Raw genomic sequence first — 20757 nt, 5'->3', positions numbered from 1 at the left:
ATTAAAGCTGACCCCAGGTAACTGTTATCTAAGCAAATTAGAAAAACATATGCTGCAGGTATAAACTAATGCCAAGGTCACTAGAAAGAGGTTTGGTAAGTTTATATTTACGTTCCAAACAGTCAGGTGATCAGTCCGGCAGTAGAGATGTCTTCCACAGTGATGTGGGTAGCGTGCAGTGGGAAGGGCGCTGACTTGCGATACAGTAGTCGTTGCCACGCTGGGCTGGAGGATGCTGAACTTCAGTTGCGCCAAGAGGGTCCTTAAAGAGTGGACTAGGCAGCTGGATCAGTTGAAACTTCACAGGGTCCTTTGCAGGCTGGCTGTGCCACTGAGGAGCCATGTGAGACAATGTCTGCACATGCAGAGGTCCTTTGTGGACTGTGCTGCACTGCTGGAGGAGTTCTAAGGGTCAGATGAGGTCCCTCGATGCTCAATGTCCCGCTTTTTCAGCTAGTGTGCAGCCGAAAACAATATAAATGTTTTTGCTTGCAAAAGCCTAACTTCAACTATCTAGAAGTCTCTTTCCTCGTCAGGTCAGAAACTTAGGACGTGATGTGTCTGTTGGTGTCTCCTTCCCCGTCGAGTTGGAAATGCAGAACAAGGGTGTGTCTACCCGGGGGACATATTTATCCCTTTCTGATCGAGATTGACATCTGGCGCATTTGCGATCCTGGAGTGTGATTAGCCACTAGTGTCTGAAATACCCACAGTGTTGCCCACCCGAGTCTGGAACTCATTTGCATAGCATTAAGTACAGTGTTAAAACCGTGTCTTTAACGTTTTACCCATTATTTCCTTACCAACCCTCTTTCAAACTATTAAAGGCATGGTATTGAACAGATAGAGACCAAACACAATAAGAAATGGTTAAGTCATCGTCTATGCATTCGTTTATCTGTTAATAGGTCTGTCCCATGAACTGTTGTGTTAACAGTCAATAATCGTTAACATAAACTGTGCTTTGCATGAAGATGGAGAGGATGTGTTGCAGTTTATATTCATTTAAGGCCTCCAAACATGGGTTTGAATAGATCGCTGTGGCCCTCCACTGCTGCTAAATCCGGGAGGTCCTGAAGGAATTTTTATTGCAGTTCTTGCCTAAACCTTAAGAATGAGTTGGAGTTAAAGTCAACCTGTAGTCCAATGAGTCCTCTACTTAGTGGTGGTGGGTGCCCTTCCTGAAAGAAGCCCTTCTTCCTGCCCTGTAAAAAGGTGACTGGCAGTTGTCTTGGCATCTTATCTGATGTTGCTGTACATTTGTTTATTTTCATTCACCAAGGATCCAATCACAGTGTGGCACATCTTCCACACCAGCATGTAGAGAGGGACCCTGCCATAAATTGGTCCCTGGAATGCCATCTTAACTGATGTTCACCACATGAATATATAATGAATATTGTCACAGTTGCATGATCAATATTAATTGGAGCATTTATTTTGGAACCTGATGCGTTTCTTTTTCTTTTTTAGTTTGTTTTAAGCCTATCCGCACAGATCCGCACCAAAGCTATTTGAAAACGAACTCTGGAGCGATTTGCTTGTGGTGAGAAATCAATCTGACACAACGGACCAAACAATATCCCTATAAAAACCATGACCATAACCTGATGGATTTGTAAGGAAGAAATTTATAAGTCAGCATGTGACTGTAATTCATAATAATATTAAATATTATTTCACACTTCGGAATAGGAGTTGTTTAATATTAACTTACGTAATTTTAGTACAATTGCTTCTCTCTTTTGAATAGTGGCAGAACAGACACCGGTAGGACAGCGTTAGCAACGTTTAGACAGATAAAAACCGCCTTTCCGTGTCCTCACTCTTTCTACTGTTTGTAAGTGTGTGTATTTGTATGAGAGAGAGAGCAAGCTCTGTGACCGTAAGACAGGTATATTTCAATGAAAAAATAATGATAAAGCAACTAATAATGGAAAAAAATAACCATTATGTACATTTTACAACTCGTATTCATTTTACAGCTCGAGTGACAGGTAATGGTTTTTTTGCAGGGCTACCTGTTACCTCTTTCTGTAACATGCAGTAAAGTTTACAATACTCGAAATTGGGTACAGGTTGACAAAGTTTTACAGGTATATCATTTTATCTAGTGTATTGACGTATGTATGAGCTTGTAACGGTGGCAGCCCATCAACTTTCATAAATAAAACTATTTCCTTGGTTTATTTTATTTATTCGTTTGGGTGCCAGACAGGCCTTTATTCTTGTCAATAAATAAACTCCAGATAGCTTATTAAAAACCACCAGTTACATATGAAGGTCTTGAGGAGAGAGAATCAAATTAAACACAGGAAAACAGGAAAATTCATTTACAAAAACAAAATTATATTTTATTTTAGTGTCCATTTCACTTAAATCACCCCTCTATGGGGATCAAGACAAAAGAGAAAAACAAAAACAACTTGAATATGAACGCTGCAATGGTGTTTCCTCCAAGGTTTCGCTTACTTTCATATACTTTGTCTCAGTCCCAAATGTTCATACACTCCCAAAAAAAAAAGAAGAAAGTTATGAGAAAAGATTAATTCGTCAGAGCAAACCAATCAACTCATTTTCACTCTTATACATTTTACACGCTAAAGCTAAACAAGAAAAAAGAAAGATTGCGTGTTTAGTATGGTATGTAGACCACCTTGTTTTGGACTTTGGTGTGGTCGCTTGCTTTGAGATGGCTGTGACTGATGAAATGATTGATTATAAAAACTTATTAAAGAGACCTTTCTAATGACTCTGAAAAACACCAAAAGCAAGATGCCCAGGGTCCCTGCTCATCACTGACGTGCGGTCTGGGTAGGCAAACTAGGCACTGCCTACCCTGCCAAAATTCAAAAATAAAATGTTTATTAAATAATAAACTTGTATTTATATTTTTACTTTTTATTCTTGTGATTTTTATATATGCAATATGTGTGTTATTCCAATTGTTTAGACGTTATGATGACAAATGTAGCAGTTACGCATAATCAACTAAAAACAAATGGTAGACTAAGCAGTGATTTTACGGTCCATTCATTGCAGACGACAAGCGGAAAACCCATGTTGCGCATGCGCACTTCGATCCTGTATTCTTTAACATGTACGGCAAAAAGCACAAATCTGCTGTGCCTTTTGACGTAAATATGTTATGCCCGTAATCCGTTACGTATCAGACATGGACCAATTAAAATCGAGATATTCCTGGACATTTGCGTAGCTAACGTCATTACACAACAGCTAGCGTACATGCCTAATCCCCGCCAAATTCAAAATCAAAATGACAGCACCGGCTGTAATCACGGAATTAAGAAATTTTTCCAAGCTCGATTTTAATTCCAAATATGAGTTAATTGCACGAGGGAGGTCTACGCCAGCCTTAGATGGACTAGTACAGCAAAAGGGCCCAAAAATTATCCGATCATTTCAAACTGATTGGTATGTAAGAAAAGATTGGCTATGTGGCTGTGCGCTTGTGTGTGTGTGCGTGAGAGAGAGAGAGAGAGAGAATACACGATATACATCCTGATTTGTACATTTCTTGATATGCCGCGCTTGTGCGTAACGCTCACTGTTTACGCGCTTGTGTGTGTGTGTGTGTGTGTGTGTCTGTGTGTGTGAGAGAGAGAGAGAGTACACTATATACATCCTGATTTGTACATTTCTTGATATGCCGCGCTTGTGCGTAACGTTCACTATTATTACGTATTATTAGCTTAAACAATACATCAGGTAATCTGGCTTTCATAACTCACTGCCTAGCCTCTTTAAGACATCACCGCACGTCACTGCTGCTCATATGCGTGAACGTGCCTTAGGCATGCTGCATAGAGGCATGAGGACTGCAGATGTGGCCAGGGCAATAAATTGCAATGTCCATACTGCTAGATGCCTAAGACAGTGCTACAGGGAGACAGGAAGGAAAGCTGATCACCCTTGCAGTGGCAGACCACGTGTAACATTTTTTAAACCCTTTACAATAAAGATCTGTAAAGTTACTTCGATTTTTACAAAAGTATCTTTCAGTATCCTAAAAAGGGACGTTTCTATTTTGCTGAGTTGGAAATCCATAATCCATACTAACTGCCATAGTGAGGATGTCTTAAAAAATAATGCCATAATTAGTTTTAATTTATCAGTTAACGTCATACAAAGTCCAGTAAACATAAAAAACACCTTTACCTTCAAATCAGCACCAATTCTCCAAGGTACACCTGGATACTGTTTTTCTTGGTTGTTGGCAGATAGGATGTTCCAAGCTTCTTGGAGAATTTGACACAGTTCTTCAATCTATAGATCAGTTGCTTCTGTTTCTTCTTATAATCCCAGACTGACTCAATATTCAGTGGGGGGCTCTGTGGGGACAATGCCATCTGTTGCAGGGCTCCCTGTTCTTCTATTCTATTGTATTTGCCAAAAAAAAAAACATTTTGGGAGTCCTATTGACACACTGAAGCTGAAAATATAAATAACCATCTTAAGACAAATTATTTTGTGAAGCATCTTAAGATTTTCACAGTACTGTACAAATAGAGTATATATAATGTATATAAAATGTGTGTGTGTGTGTGTGTGTGTGTGTGTGTCAGGGATCTGCAAAACGGTCATTAGAATGATTCAAACAAACTTGTGAGTCTTTTAGATTGATTCATTAAAAGAATGATAAAATGGTGGTAAAATCCAATAGATTTACATCGGAGGGACCTGAGGGATTTGACAGTGGCAAACTCCAACAGTCTGACATCGAGCCAGATCTAGTTACTTGCTTGCTCTAGTTTTTTCACATCATTTTTTTTACAGACTGCAAACTCACAACTGAAGTAAAATATTATTTCTTGCACTGTGGAGCTGGACTTTGGTGCTCATTCAATTTCGAAAGTCATAGAGGGTTTATTTTCATTTCTCCCCTGGATTTATTTTCATTTTTCTCCTCCATGGTAGGATTTAAGCCAATGATATTTGGAATTTTAATTGAATTGGTCAGGCTCCACTGAATGTTGAGTTGGACTTGGAATTGAATTGGTCACACCCCAAAGAATTTTGAATTGTAATTTGAACTTAATTAAATTGGCCACGCCCCACAGAATGTTAAATTGGAATTTGAATTAAAGGTGCTGTATGTAAGATTCAGAAACCATTGTTATTAATGACACCTGTGGCCATTAAGTGAACTGTAGCCAGCTGCCTGTCACTCGATCGTGTGCACACACTCAGGACAGGAACATCGACCAAAACAAAGAGACTGAATGTGATTCACCAGTATCATGATGATCAGATGAGGCAGCAAAATTAAAATTGCACATTTATGATTGTTTTACTTGAAACTAGAGACTGCATATTATATTTGACTGCCCAGTGCTGGAACAGGGCTAAAAAAAAGTGTGGATATAGGTCTGACTATGCGAGACAGTAGTTTGAAGTAATCACTTTTCTTTGCGTGATGCATTGACTGCATTTATACGATAGCCTATGTTGGCGTTAGCTAGCTAATCAGTTAGCCAGCTTAATCAATAGCTGTTAGCTAAATTTGGTGGATGGTGACAATATGGATGGTGGATGTGTATAAAATAGACTGTACATTAAATATGTTGACACAGTTCAGTATTAATGTGATTCCATCACAACTGTCATTTTGATTTATCGATGCGCTATTGTTTTATAATTATAGATTTTATATATTTTCTGTATAACCAAGTAAAAAAAATGTTTGCATTATCTTGAAGATTTCTTGCATTCATTTCATGTGTTATTGTAGTTTACCTTGCTGAATAATTACAGATTAACATTGACATTAACCTGACTTTTAGCATAAAGAGATCGTTTAAATTGTTTGAAAGTTACGAATCAAGGTAGCTTGCAATTCGTCAGCGTTAACAGGCAAGATCAGGTTAGCTAAAATTATTAATAATTAACTAATTATAAATAATTAGTGCCTTATGGCACTATATTTCACATGCTTTGCAGTTATGTAAGCTTGCCTGTCCAATAAGAAGAACACCAATTCAGGGTCTGTTTTGATCCCCAAAACCGAACAAATGTCCCTCCAGGAATCAAATGCCCTGCCGATGTTCACTTCAGTTTTTGCTCGACCACGAACACATTCCCACTTAGCCAGGGGGTTTAGGGGGTGTTTGCTTACTCTGAGTTTGTGTAGGAGTCAGTGTTGTGCTGGGAGCTGGACGTTTGCTGGATTCCATCTCTAAGATAACGTTACCTAGTGTTGCAGACTATCTGTTGATACTGTTGAATAGCGTAAGCACTGAGGCAAGGCTTTCTGGAGCGTGCATAAACGTCACATCCTTTGGATTTTCCCGGCAAATATGACTCGCTCCCTTCACAAGAAAATCAGTCTACAGGTTTTAATAGGCAACCTAGGAAGGCCGGGAAGGGCTCATTTGTTAAGTTGTGTTACAAGCCGTTCACACATTGGCAAAAAAAAACTTTACATATTGCACCTTTAAATTGGCCACACCCCACAGAATGTTGAGGAACAGGAAACTTGAATTTAATTTAATTTATTGGAATTGATAAGAATGTCAAAAATTTATTGTGGGAATGTTAGATATATATTTTATGAAAGCCAATGGGCAGTGCTTGTCACTGAAGTATCAGAGCATCTGGGATTTTTAACAACGGATGTGTCAGTGAACAGTGGAGGTTATTCAGCCCCATAGAATGCTGAATTGGAATTTTTTAATTACATTGGCCATGCCTCGAAGAATGTTGAAATGAAATTTGAATTCAATTCAATGGATCATGCCCAACAAAAAGTTGATTTTGAATTGAATTGGCTTCTCCACACAGAATATAGAATTAGAATTGAAATTGAATTGGCCATGCCCCACAGAATATTAATTTGGAATTTAATTGATTTGGCTACGCCACACATAATTTTGAATTGGAATTTTTATTTAATTCAATGGACCACGCCCCACAGAATGTTGAAATGGAATTTGAATTGAATTCAATGGCCACACCCAACAAAACATTACATTTTTATTTAAGTGGCCACATCCCGCAAAACAGTCTCTTTATTCCAGACCATTAAGATAATTTTCTTTGTTAGAATCATTCCGTTTTTAATTGTCTGGACATGTTGGTAACTATAAGACTCTAGTTATGGTGAGCAACCCAAAATGACAATCATAGGGTCAGAGTGCATATCAATATTAATGACTTTGAGGGGAAAAAAGCATCACCTCAGACCAAAAATTATATAATTTGGAACAAAACCAAATAAATTAGCTAATGTACCCTCCTCTGCTTTACACATAACACAAAGTTCATACGGAAGAAAATATAGAATGTAACTTGGTTTGGGAATAATGTAGTCTGTTTACTACATTAGATTGAATTAACTGATGATTAGAATTTATAGAGCATGTTTTAATTTCCCGTAGGGCATCCTTCCAGATATTCTCTTGGATTTTCCCTCTCAGGTCTTTCTCCCAGGACTCTTTAAAGTGATGTATAGAGGGGACAAATAATCATAGGAAAAACTTAGAAAACTTATTAAACCTGTTGTATCCGGGCCATATTATTAATGTTAGTCTTAACATAATTGTGTATTTTGCAAAAAACAAAAGAAATGAGATAGAGGCAGATCCAATTTTTGTGTCAAAAAGTTGTGTAAATGATGCAAATGTATTGTCAATGTATAAATCCCCTAAGGACATAATCCCTTTCTTTTCCATAATGAAAATCCATGATCTGTCAATGATGGGGTGGTGATTTAAAGTAAATGGAGCTAGGTTTTGGTTTTGTGGGCATCTTTTTGGCATTTTTGGAAGACAGGGAGGTGCCTTGAATATCTTGCTCAATAGCAAGCCAGAATATTTAATTGAAATTGAATTGAATTGGCCACACCCCATAGAATGTTGAATTGGAATTTGAATTGAATTGGCCACACCCCACAGAATGTTGAATTTAAATTGGAAAGACAAAAGAAATTCAAAAAATGCAACAGTTACAAAATGTTTCTACAATGATCCATAAAAGGAATGTTTATTTTTAAAATATTTATGAATTAAATCAACATTTTGTTCCAGGAGGCATTTCAGACATTGATTGTTGATATAATTTGAATGTTTCTGGAAATAGTCCAGAAATAATTTGTTGCATTATTACATGTTTATGCTTATTTCATACTGAAAAATGAAATGTATAATCAAAAACTACACTTACAGCAGTATCAATTTATTTAAATTCCTTTCTATTTGAATTCAACTTCCTTAAATTAATGTCTGTGTTTGTCCCTGTAGAAATATAAGCCGGGCCGATGTGATGATATTCTGAAGTGGAAGCCGCCAAGCCTAAACTCAGTCGATTTCAGACTCAAGATCACCAAAGTCGGCGGGGAGGGGTGAGTCATCGTCACCATGACAACTGCATCCACCGCTCTGAAATCAATACTAAACATCAGAACGCATCCATACATGACTTCACACGGAGACAGTGAGGGCACATTTGTATTTTTGGTAGCTCAGTGTTTTCTCATGTGTATCTTTATATATCCGTTGATGTGTAGATTATAAAACATTCAGTTCTGACTCACTAGTAGCTGCATCATAAGCAAGTTAAAGAATTTTCAATTTGGCACTAGGGCTATCACAATCATGACATTTTGGCCGACAATTAACCATTATACAAATAATTGCAATTTACAAGTTAGTTTCATTCATGTTAAGCCTTTGATCTTGAAATCATTGCAACAGTGAAACTATTTGTATTCACTTAGTGCAATATTGCAAATATAAAGTTCACAGTGATCACAATTTTCTCAAATAATCATGGTTCAATCAAATAATGGGATTATGTAATTCAAACAGGATTAGTTGGCACTTTTGAGAACGTAATTTATACAAAATTGTGCTGTTGCGACTCATATCTGAACAGACTAGCTTTGATTGCAGCCTGACTTTTTTCTTAGCAAAAATGTAGCGAAGCATAAACTGCGAGTTTACAGATCTAGTATATCTCATTTACACCTCTCTCAAACCATCTGTCCACTCACTCCATACTCAAATTAGTGTCTTATCTTTAAAATGCAGGCTGCATCCTGGCCATAGGAAGGGGTGGCCCTTTTCTCAGGACTTTGCACGTACAATTTTCTTTGTTTCCTGATGTAGAAATGTAGGCATTCTTTATTATACTTCACTACATTTGAATTAATTTTACAAAACCTGTCAAGAACATGTCCAGGATATATTCCACCCTAAAATCAAAAAGAAATAAATTATATATAGCATAAAGTAAATCTAGTTTTTATGACCATTGTGGATGGGTTTCATGACATTTAAACACATTTTTGTGTAAATTCTAATGTAATATGTGAAAAAATTAATATGACTGTTTTAGTCCATTAGGAATTAATTAATTCTGAGCGACCTAATAATTGTGAGTGCAATCGTTTCTACTGATCATACTATGTATTTTACCCAATGGATAATTCTCTATAAGCTTAAATCAGCATGTGTCAATATTCCAAGCTATTTTATTTGATGAGCCAAAAATGTCCTGTGGGAATGTTAGATATCTATTTTATGAAAGTTAATGGGCACTGCATGTCACTAAAGCATCGTAGCGTCTGGGCTTTTCTACAGAGGATGTGTCAGCAAGCAGCGGAGGTTATTAGCGGTATTCCTTCCCTGCCAGCAAAGCGAGACAGATGACATTTCCTCTCTCCTCCTACACATCACTTCTTTATCCCTCTCAACATGCCTTCTTGATTTGCTGAGTGCTTTGAAAAGAGAAGGGTAAAATAATAGGAGAAACCCCTGAGTGTTCGGTATAGATGACACTGAATGTTTAAGAGATTATTTTTGTGAATAAATAGTGCAGTTACATGAAGAAGGGTTAGAAAGTCATCATGCCCTTTCAGTGTTCACTTTTTGATGCTACAAAACCCAAAAGACATTAAAATCAAACTTGTCGTATTTACTGATCTAGGGGGTGAATTTATTAAACATTTGGCCACTTTAGTGCACAGTATTTCAGCGCAAAATCCAGAGTCTTATTCACAAATCACCCACAGCTTAACAAGACATTTTATTTGATGGTTCAGCATTGCGCCATGCACATTTGAAGTTATTTTTTTCAGAACAAACACACCTCCTTTCAGAGCAAGTAAAGCTTAATTTAAAATGCATGCTCAAACAACACATGTGCAAATAAACAGCACTATCAATGGCCACAGTTTATTAGTTAATTCCCACCACTATGTTGAAACATTCAAGTGTATAAGGAGCAAAATTTCAGGAATTTAGTTAATAATATACTCTTGTGTATCAGAATGGATTAACAATATGCTCATGGTGAAGTTACTCTTCTTTCTTAGCTCTGAGCTAAAAAGGTTAAAACAGCTCAGTCATGGTATACTGTTTGCAAATATTCGGACACCACCCACGTTCAGAGGAGCATTTAAATATGAGACACACTGTCCTGTCAACAGACTGTATGTATAACATTATCCACTGAGAAATTAAAATGTGTAATAAATTACTGCGAGCTTGATTCTATGAATAGAATCCACATTAGATCAGTATGTAGCTGTTTTAACCACTCACCGATAATTGAAATATACACTCACTGAGCAATTTATTAGGAACACCTGTACACCTACTTATTCTTGCGATTATCTAATCAGCCAAACATGTGGCAGCAGTGCAGTGCATAAAATCATGCAGATATGACAGAGCTTCAGTTAATGTTCATATCAACTATCAGAATGAGGAAAAGATTTCTCCGTGATTTAGACCGTGGCATGATTGTTGGTGCCAGATGGACTGGTTTGAGTATTTCTGTAACTGCTGATGTCCTGGGATTCTCAAGCTCAACAGTCTCTAGAGTTTACCTTAGAATGGTGTCAATAACAAAAAACATCCAGTGAGTGGCAGTTATTCGGACGGAAACGCCTTATTGATGAAAGAGGTCAACAGAGAATGGCCTGACTGGTTTGAGCTAACAGAAAGGCTATGGTACCTCTGATAACCACTCTGTACAGTTGTAGTGAGCAGAATAGCATCTTAGAATGCACAACATGTCGAAAATTGAGGCAGACAACAACAGTAGAACACCAGAATTGATCAGAAGAAGTAGCTTCCGGCATCAACCTGCAGAGTGCCCAGAAGAGGGCCACATCTGCAGGTCAAGAATATCTGGGTGGCACGCAGTCATGCTGCGCTGAAGACAAAATTTGCATCACGCAACCTGTGCATGGAGTGATCAGCAACGCGGAAAACTGAAGAATACTTTGGCCTTTTAGTGTTTCTCGGAACCTTAGCTTCAGTGGGAAACCAGGCAAGAGCTGCAGGATAGTAGCTGTTGACATGCCGATATCATGTTTTATTTGCCTCCTTGATTGGTGAAGTTATGCAGTACCACTGCTCCTCGCACAAAATGTAGAAATGAAGTTTCTGTTTACAAAAAAGATTAGACGATGGCACTTCCAGCTTCTTCTCGAACCCTAGAATATTACTTATTTAAATGGGAAATTCATTCAAATCAAGATGAAAATATCCAAAAAGTGCTGTTTGTGGGGTTGGAGACACCTTTTCTGAAATATTATTGGAGTGTTGGGCATCTTTACATTCCAATGAGGATTGGTGGATCAGGAGAAACTCAGAATTTTACATAAATTATGATATTTCACAACTCTCTATAACTTGTTCTATATCTGCTGTTAGTTTAAATAGCCTATTGAATGAGTCAAATATTATTATTCACTGAATGTGGACCAACAATTCGAGCTGTAATGACACATATTGCATGTCAAATTGTAGTTTTCTTTTTTATGCCACATTTCTTAGGCCACATTTCTTTCATTTCTTTTTATAAGTGTTAGATGTGTGAGGATGTGAATTAATCAACTTGTTACATGTCCAACAAAATCACACTGGCCTGTTGCACCAATTTAAGACTGGTTTTGTTAATAATAATACGGCTCAAATAAGGTGTGCTCAGAACTGAGTCAATTAGCAAAGATGGCAGCATGCAGGTCACGTAAGTCTGGGGGAACTGTACATGCACCAGCCAAAACTATATACGAGATGAATGACTCACTAGGTCAAGAAAAGTAATTTTTATTTGTATAGCACCTTTCACAACGCACATAATTTCAAAGCAGCTTTACAGAAAATCATGCATTAACAGAAATTTAAACTGTAATATCAATAATGTCCAGTTTGATAAACATTATTGTGAATTGTGTTTAAAAATAAGTAATTAATAATTGTATTTAGAACCCCAGTGAGCAAACCGAAGGCGACTGTGGCAAGGAACACAAAACTCCATAAGATGTTAGTTAATGGAGAAAAATAACCTTGAGAGAAACCAGACTCACTGTGGGGGCCAGTTCCCCTCTGGCTAACATCATGAATATAATGCCAATATGACTTATGTATAGTGCAAGTCATGGTTTAAAATTATTAAACTAAGTAAGTGTTAAGTGTCAGTGTTTAAAACAAAGATTTTGTATGAACTGTAAGATTAATAACTAATGTCTTTGAAGTCCATCCTGGATTAACAGCAGAAGTTCACAGAGATGCATTGTCCTTGTTAGTTAGCTGATGAAGGGTTTTGTTGGCAATGAATTGATGGTCTATGTATTCCATTTCAAGTGTGTAATCCATCATTAGACCGAGCTGATGCAGGCAGAGATCAGTTAGGTGCATCGCAGTCTATACTAAGTCCAAGGTTTAGGTAATGGCATATGATGAATCACATGTCGTATGGAGTTGGCATCAGTTCATCCTCTGAAGTCCATCACAATAGACGTGATGTTTGGCTGGCACAGGCTACTAATTAGTCATCATCACTCCGAGACACATAGAAGTGGAGTCCAACACGAAGCAGGATTGGAGCTGGATCCAGCTGGTTCTGGTGACCTTAGGATAGGAGTCCCAAGGTTGAGACAGGGAAATGAAAAGAAAAATATTAGCATAGATGCCATTCAATTTATTGCAGAGTTATAGATCATGATCAATGTTTCTGATTTCTGGTTCCGGCAGACCTAACTAAAGCATTTGAAGGATTAATTAGTTGTATGCCTGGCTAAATAGATAAGTCTTTAGTCTAGATTTAAACTGAGTGAGTGTGTGCATCTCAAACAGTGTTAGGAAGACTATTCTATAGTTTAGGAGCCAAATATGAAAATTATCTACCTCCTTTTGTGGATTTTGATATTCTAGGAAATATTAACAGGCCTTATGATCAAAGCTGAATTTTCAGCATCATTACTGCAGTCTTCAGTGTCACATGATCCTTCAGAAATCATTATAAGATAGTGATTTTCTAATATGGTCAAAGCTGAATTTTCAGCATCATTACTGCAGTCTTCAGTGTCACATGATCCTTCAGAAATCATTATAAGTTGGTGATTTTCTAATATGGGCATATTTAAAGTGCATTTTACTCATTTAACCTAAACACATATTTGCAGGCACAAGCTTTGTTGATGATAATGAGGCAGCATAAACACTAGTTAAAATATATATAATCTAAACATTCATATTACATACGCGAAATACCTCTAATTTTGTATTCTTCCACTTGCGCTCCATTTTACGAGCTGCTGTCTTGAGAGCATGAGTGTGATCATTGTACCATGGTGCAGGGTATTTTTCTTTAATTGAAGGGAGGCGACACTATCAAGAGTGCTAGAGAAGACTGTATTTATATTTTCTGTTATTTCATCAAGTTCTTCTGAACTTTGGGGCTTACTGAGTGCATGAGTCAGATCTGGAAGATTATTAGTGAAGATATCTTTAGTGGTCAAAAGAAAAGTTCTACCTTAATGATAGCGTGGTGTAGATTGAGTAACATTAGCTGATCGCAGCATACAAGAGATGAGGTAATGATCTATGTCATCGCTCTGTGGTAGAATTTCTATAGTGTCAACATCAAATCCATATGACAGAATTAAATCTAGTGTATGATTATGCCGATGAGTTGGTCCTGAAACTTTTTTCTGACTCCAAGAGAGTTGAAATTATTGATAAATGCTAATCCCAATGTGTCATTTTCATTATATATGTGAATGTTGAAGTCACCAACAATTAAATCTCCATCTGCAGTAACTAAATGTTCTGATAAAAAAAATTTGCAAGTTCACTTCAATCAGATCATAAGGTCTGGGTGATCTATATACTTTAGCATGGGTAAAAGCGTTATTAGTTTAGTTCAAACGACTTATATATTCGTATATCCTGTCCTCTGAGTAACACCAAAAACTTCACTGTAAATTGTAGCAACACCTCCTCCTTGAACCTTCAGACGAGGCTCATATTTATAACAATAACCTGGTGGAGCAGATTCATTTAAACTATTATACTGCTATACTGTACCTGGTATTGTATTGCAGGCCTCCTTAGTTGATGTTGTCTCTGTAAAATGAAAATAAATGTCAGGGATTCTCCTTGGATGAATGGCCAAACGTTGTCAACAAATGGATAAAGTAGTCTACATCGTCAAAGAAAAGTACCTGAGATTTTACTGCACATATGGGAGTGTAAAACATGTGACTCTGAACTCATTTACACCTGGTAGTAACATATTTTTTTCGCAAAAAGTGTCCAGTGTTAAATATGGTTGTCCAACACAGGATCCACAACATTCTGTAATCTGATCACTCAAACCTCATTCAAAGTTGGTCAGAAATATACACCGATTGTCCTCTGCGTGCCGCCAAAACAGCGGCACGTTACTTCCAGAAATGTTGAATTCTTTCTGTTGTGTTGTCTTGTCAATATGATTTAAGGCTCAATCTTATGACATTAGTTATCCTGTCTATCCTGTCTGTACATGGCCACATAAGCTACATTCTCCGGGAGAAACCAGAGTGTGTTAAACCTCTTTTTCTTAATTTCTTAAACAGCATAAGGAAAAGGCGTTCTTGTTTACATGACATTTCAAAATGCCACTTTCTGCAAAAAAAAGCACATGGAAACTGTGCAGACACTGTTAATATCAGGTGTAAACAGGGTCATTGAGACATTATTGGCCACACAAATACAAATTATAATGGAAGCAGAGAAATGTCTCTCTATTGAGAGAAAACAGTACACCTGCTTAAAGAGCAACTCTCATTGTTCTCACTTAAAACGTCAAAAATACCTCTGTATGTGGTTTTAGTCATGTAGGTAATGCTGTTTATTTATGTTTAATTTGAACGGATCACATTTTAATGCCAGGTGTAAGAGGGGTCAGTAAAATGAGTTTCAGTAGTGTGTAAACCAAGATTATTTTCGCATTATCGTTTTACGTTCTGTGCAAATGAACAAAAGCTAAGCAGTAAAATACAATCAAAAAATGTATTACTTCAGTTTTTTTTTTTCAGTCAAATACGAATGGTTGTTGGATGATCTAATGTAAACTGAAATAAAAAGAGAAAAATTACAATTATTGACATTTTCATAACTAGAGTAACCCTGGTGTAAATTAGCCTAAATTTTTATTTAGTTTTATTATTTGTCAAAAATCTGCATTTCAAAGGGCTATAGCAAGTGTATAGACACTGAAGAAGCCGGTCCACACACGCTTCCAGTAGAACTCCACTCAACTCGTCCGGTAAATCAGTCCTTCACCATGCTTGAGTGGCAGGGTGGTTTTACCCCAGTGTCAGGGTTTGGATCCAGTATCCTCCCCTTTGATTTAGCACTATTCTGGATGCTAGGACATTTATTTTATTTATTCACAATTTCATTGTGAGTGTGAGCAGCTGTGATCATTACAGAATGCTGATGATACTGTACACTACAGCCAGGAAATACTAAAGAAACATTTGTAAATCGAACATAAATCTTTCTGAATCCATTTCCTCATTGATTTATTTTTGGCATTTTCCACAAATATGGTATACTTTGGTGTGTCATTACTGGTACTCCTTTTGAAGCATTAGAGACAAAAATAAAAATTGGTATACATGTTCGATTCATAATTTAGCTAATTTTAACCTCCCCCCAAACCTCCTGAGTTGGACAATCAACCTTTTATGAAGGTTAAGAACTTAATTTTATTGACCATTTGTAAATAAATGGAAATTACTTAACTGACTACTTTTAGGTTGCTTTTTTTTACCCAATTCATGGAAAGTGCCTTTATATCTATGTACAGTAGAAAGAATTTCTTTAATGTCTGAGTTATATAATGTTACACACATTTATACTGCCCTCTATTACTTGCCAAATCATGTTCTTTTATAGCATAAAGCTCTTAAGATCTTTTGTATTTGGGAACTTCAGGCTGACTGTGAAGCCTTAAAGGCATTTATTATAAAGCCAGGATAATTACATGGCAATATTTTAGAAGAGCTGATATTATTCTGCTGTCCTCTGGAATATCACTATGCTGCTCTTGTCCAGATGTGAAATTTAATTTGGATCTTTATTTTGGCTCTTTTAGACTAATTCCACAGACGGTGGGGCTTCTGTATGTGGGGGGGCATGACGTACCCTTTGCACAAATGAAGGTGAGTCAAACATTAAATGTGTCTCTGATAATGTCTGATAACATTCACTGCAAACACAGACACAGGTAAAGATAGCTATGTCAAGAGTTTGTTTAATGATGGTCTTTTAATTAATTGAGGGAGACAGGTGAGTTGTCTTACATTCACACATAATCTTCTACATTATGATTATTTTATTGTACAGATGTACATACAGTGAGGAAAATAAGTATTTGAACACCCTGCTATTTTGCAAGTTCTCCCACTTGGAAATCATGGAGGGGTCTGAAATTGTCATCGTAGGTGCATGTCCACTGTGAGAGACATAATCTAAAAAAAAAAATCCAGAAATCACAATGTATGATTTTTTAACTATTTATTTGTATGATACAGCTGCAAATAAATATTTGAACACCTGTCTATCAGCTAGAATTCTGACCCTCAAAGACCTGTTAGTCTGCCTTTAAAATGTCCACCTCCACTCCATTTATTATCCTAAATTAGATGCACCTGTTTGAGGTCGTTAGCTGCATAAAGACGCCTGTCCACCCCATACAATCAGTAAGAATCCAACTACTAACATGGCCAAGACCAAAGAGCTGTCCAAAGACACTAGAGACAAAATTGTACACCTCCACAAGGCTGGAAAGGGCTACGGGAAATTGCCAAACAGCTTGGTGAAAAAAGGTCCACTGTTGGAGCAATCATTAGAAAATGGAAGAAGCTAAACATGACTGTCAATCTCCCTCGGACTGGGGCTCCATGCAAGATCTCACCTCGTGGGGTCTCAATGATCCTAAGAAAGGTGAGAAATCAGCCCAGAACTACACGGGAGGAGCTGGTCAATGCCCTGAAAAGAGCTGGGACCACCGTTTCCAAGGTTACTGTTGGTAATACACTAAGGCGTCATGGTTTGAAATCATGCATGGCACGGAAGGTTCCCCTGCTTAAACCAGCACATGTCAAGGCCCGTCTTAAGTTTGCCAATGACCATTTGGATGATCCAGAGGAGTCATGGGAGAAAGTCATGTGGTCAGATGAGACCAAAATAGAACTTTTTGGTCATAATTCCACTAACCGTGTTTGGAGGAAGAAGAATGATGAGTACCATCCCAAGAACACCATCCCTACTGTGAAGCATGGGGGTGGTAGCATCATGCTTTGGGGGTGTTTTTCTGCACATGGGACAGGGCAACTGCACTGTATTAAGGAGAGGATGACCGGGGCCATGTATTGCGAGATTTTGGGGAACAACCTCCTTCCCTCAGTTAGAGCATTGAAGATGGGTCGAGGCTGGGTCTTCCAACATGACAATGACCCGAAGCACACAGCCAGGATAACCAAGGAGTGGCTCTGTAAGAAGCATATCAAGGTTCTGGCGTGGCCTAGCCAGTCTCCAGACCTAAACCCAATAGAGAATCTTTGGAGGGAGCTCAAACTCCGTGTTTCTCAGCGACAGCCCAGAAACCTGACTGATCTAGAGAAGATCTGTGTGGAGGAGTGGGCCAAAATCCCTCCTGCAGTGTGTGCAAACCTGGTGAAAAACTATAGGAAACGTTTGACCTCTGTAATTGCAAACAAAGGCTACTGTACCAAATATTAACATTGATTTTCTCAGGTGTTCAAATACTTATTTGCAGCTGTATCATACAAATAAATAGTTAAAAAATCATACATTGTGATTTCTGGATTTTTTTTTTTTAGATTATGTCTCTCACAGTGGACATGCACCTACGATGACAATTTCAGACCCCTCCATGATTTCTAAGTGGGAGAACTTGCAAAATAGCAGGGTGTTCAAATACTTATTTTCCTCACTGTAATAATATTACATTCATTAGTGCTTGTTACAGCCACAAAACTTAAACATATGACATTCAAAATTAACAGCACACATCAAACCACAAACTCAACTCCTTATGTAGAGTCAGCAACCTATACACTAAGGCTGCAACTAATGATTATTTTTATAATCGACTAATCCAACGATTATTAGAATGTTTATTCGGGCGATTATTGCAACGTTTAATCATTAGCTCTTAACTGACTATTCAGCTTGTGCCCTGACTTAAAAGGTTGTATTAAACGTGCTTACTAACAATAAAGAGGACAAAATCATCTTTTAAAAATACCTCTAAATGAAATTCACTGAATTAAAGAGGAAAAACTACTTGGATTTTTATTGTTTAATTAAAATTTTCACTGCAAAAAATCCTATTGTTATCAAGTGATTTTGTCTTTCCATTTATCATTATCTAAAAATCGTTAAAACAAGATACATTTACTTGAGAAGCAACATAAAGGATATTTAGACTTGCTTTAAGAGAATGTATCTTAAATATAAGTTTATTTTTTCACTTGTTCATACTTCTGCCACTGCAGTAAATAAAAAATATACTTATATTCAACATAAATGCTTTTAAAGCAAGTCAAATAACTTTTATGTTGCTTCTCAGGTAAATTTATCTTGTTTTAAGGATTTTTCGATATTTTTCGATATTTAAATATTAAAATGTATTAAATATGATATTCAAAATTCTCAGATAACTATTTTTCTTCTGCAGTATAGCTGCTAAATTAAATGTACATAAGAATGTTTAGATATTGATATTGGAAAGCAAACCAAAAAAGACATTTGCATTTGCATTGTATAATGGGCTAAGATTACACCCTCTCACCTTTTTGTTCACTTGATTTCGATCCATCTTTAACTCACAAAAAAAACTCTTTCTTCTTTATAGAGCTGCGTTTTTCTTCACCATACGATACACACTGTGACACTCATATTATAATTCACTATGTCACGAGCAATCACTATAAACAAAATCTTGCTGCAGCAAGCGTGCCCCAGTGATGAGCGTCTCCACGCGAGACAGTGTATCAGCCGAGAGCAGTTTGAAATTCTCACACTGTTTTTTACATGACTCATATAAGCGGCTCTGACTGCACAGACAAATGCCAGTTTCAGAGTTTGTGCTTATTTATACAACCTGCTTCCTTATTATTTGAACTTAAATAAAGATGCATTAAACACAGTATATAATGGCGCAGTGTTTCTTTTTAGACGCTCTGAGGCAAGTTTTGAAAATGTTATTTTCAAAACGCTAATCATTTTTAACGCTAATCATCTCCTAAAAAAGCCACATGTCATGGTCTGGGTAGATTAGATGGAAGTCAACATGTTGAATGCAATGAGAAACAGACAGGAGTAAAGATCTGAGCAACTTTCACAAGGGCCAAAATGTTTTGGCTAGACGACTGGGTCAGAGCATCTTTGAAATGGCAAGACTTGTGGGGTGCTCACGGACAGCAGTGGTGAGTACCTACCGACAGTGGACCAAGGAGGGACAAACCACAAACCGACGACAGGGTGTTGGGTGCCTAAGGCTCATTGATGCGCAAGGGCAACAAAGACTGTCTTGTCTGGTCTACTGTGGCACAAGTCACAGAAATGTTTTATGATGGATACGGGAGGAATGTCACAACACAGTGCATCACACCCTGCTGCCTATGGGGCTGTGTAGGTGCAGACCGGTCAGAGTGCCCATGATATGACCCCTGTCCACCATCAAAAGCACCAACAATGAGCAGCTGAGCCTTGGAATTGGAGCTTGGAGCAGTTGTAGAAGGTGCCTGGTCCGATGAGTTCAGTTTTCTTTTACATCACGCGATGAAGAGTTCAAGGTGTTGCCCTGGCCTCCAAATTCCCCAGATCTTAATCTGATTGAGCATCTACGGGATGTGCTGGACCAACAAGTCCAAACCACTGTGGTTCTACCTCGCAACCTACAGGGCTTGAAGGATATGTTGCTAATGTCTTGGTGCCATGTACCACAGGGCACCTTGTAGAGTCCATGCCTCAGCGGGTCGGCACTATTTTCATAGCACGCAGAGGACCAACAGCATATTAGGCCGGTGGTCGTGATGTTTTGGCTCATCAGTGTATTTTATTTATTACACTTATTGTTGTGGCAGAAAAGTAAAGCTTTGATTAGGCAATACAAAAAGTGGCTTTGGAAGTCAATACATTGTTTTTTCCATAGGTCTACAGTATGTAAACATGTAAGACGGATGCTTTTGGGGCTAATGTCACTTTAGACATTAAAGCAGTGTTTTAAGAAAGTGTCACAAGTTAAATATAGTTTGAAGCATTGAACAATGTGTCTTGAGACACATCATTCGATTGTGAACTTATCAAGAATGCATCCTATGGGAAAGAATATTTTGTGCTGCCTTTGTGGTTTGCTGAAAGCAGGGGCTGAGGCTGCACTGCTGACTAATATAAGCACAAAAAAATTTTTTTTAATTGCTTAGGG

General features: G+C 37.5%; 1 protein-coding gene across 1 annotated transcript in view; it reads left to right on the top strand.

Annotated features, from left to right (window-relative positions):
* Window positions 1-20757, top strand: part of LOC127621571 (mRNA-capping enzyme) — a 195351-nt gene that overhangs the window by 148530 nt on the left and 26064 nt on the right. The window contains exons 13-14 of the mRNA XM_052095228.1: window positions 8259-8359; window positions 16396-16462. Of these exons, the coding sequence (XP_051951188.1) occupies window positions 8259-8359; window positions 16396-16462 (168 nt within the window). The remainder of the gene's footprint in view (window positions 1-8258; window positions 8360-16395; window positions 16463-20757) is intronic.

Source organism: Xyrauchen texanus, chromosome 28 (assembly GCF_025860055.1).
Source record: "Xyrauchen texanus isolate HMW12.3.18 chromosome 28, RBS_HiC_50CHRs, whole genome shotgun sequence".
Taxonomy (NCBI): domain Eukaryota; kingdom Metazoa; phylum Chordata; class Actinopteri; order Cypriniformes; family Catostomidae; genus Xyrauchen; species Xyrauchen texanus.
This window is presented reverse-complemented; position numbering and strand designations above follow the sequence as displayed.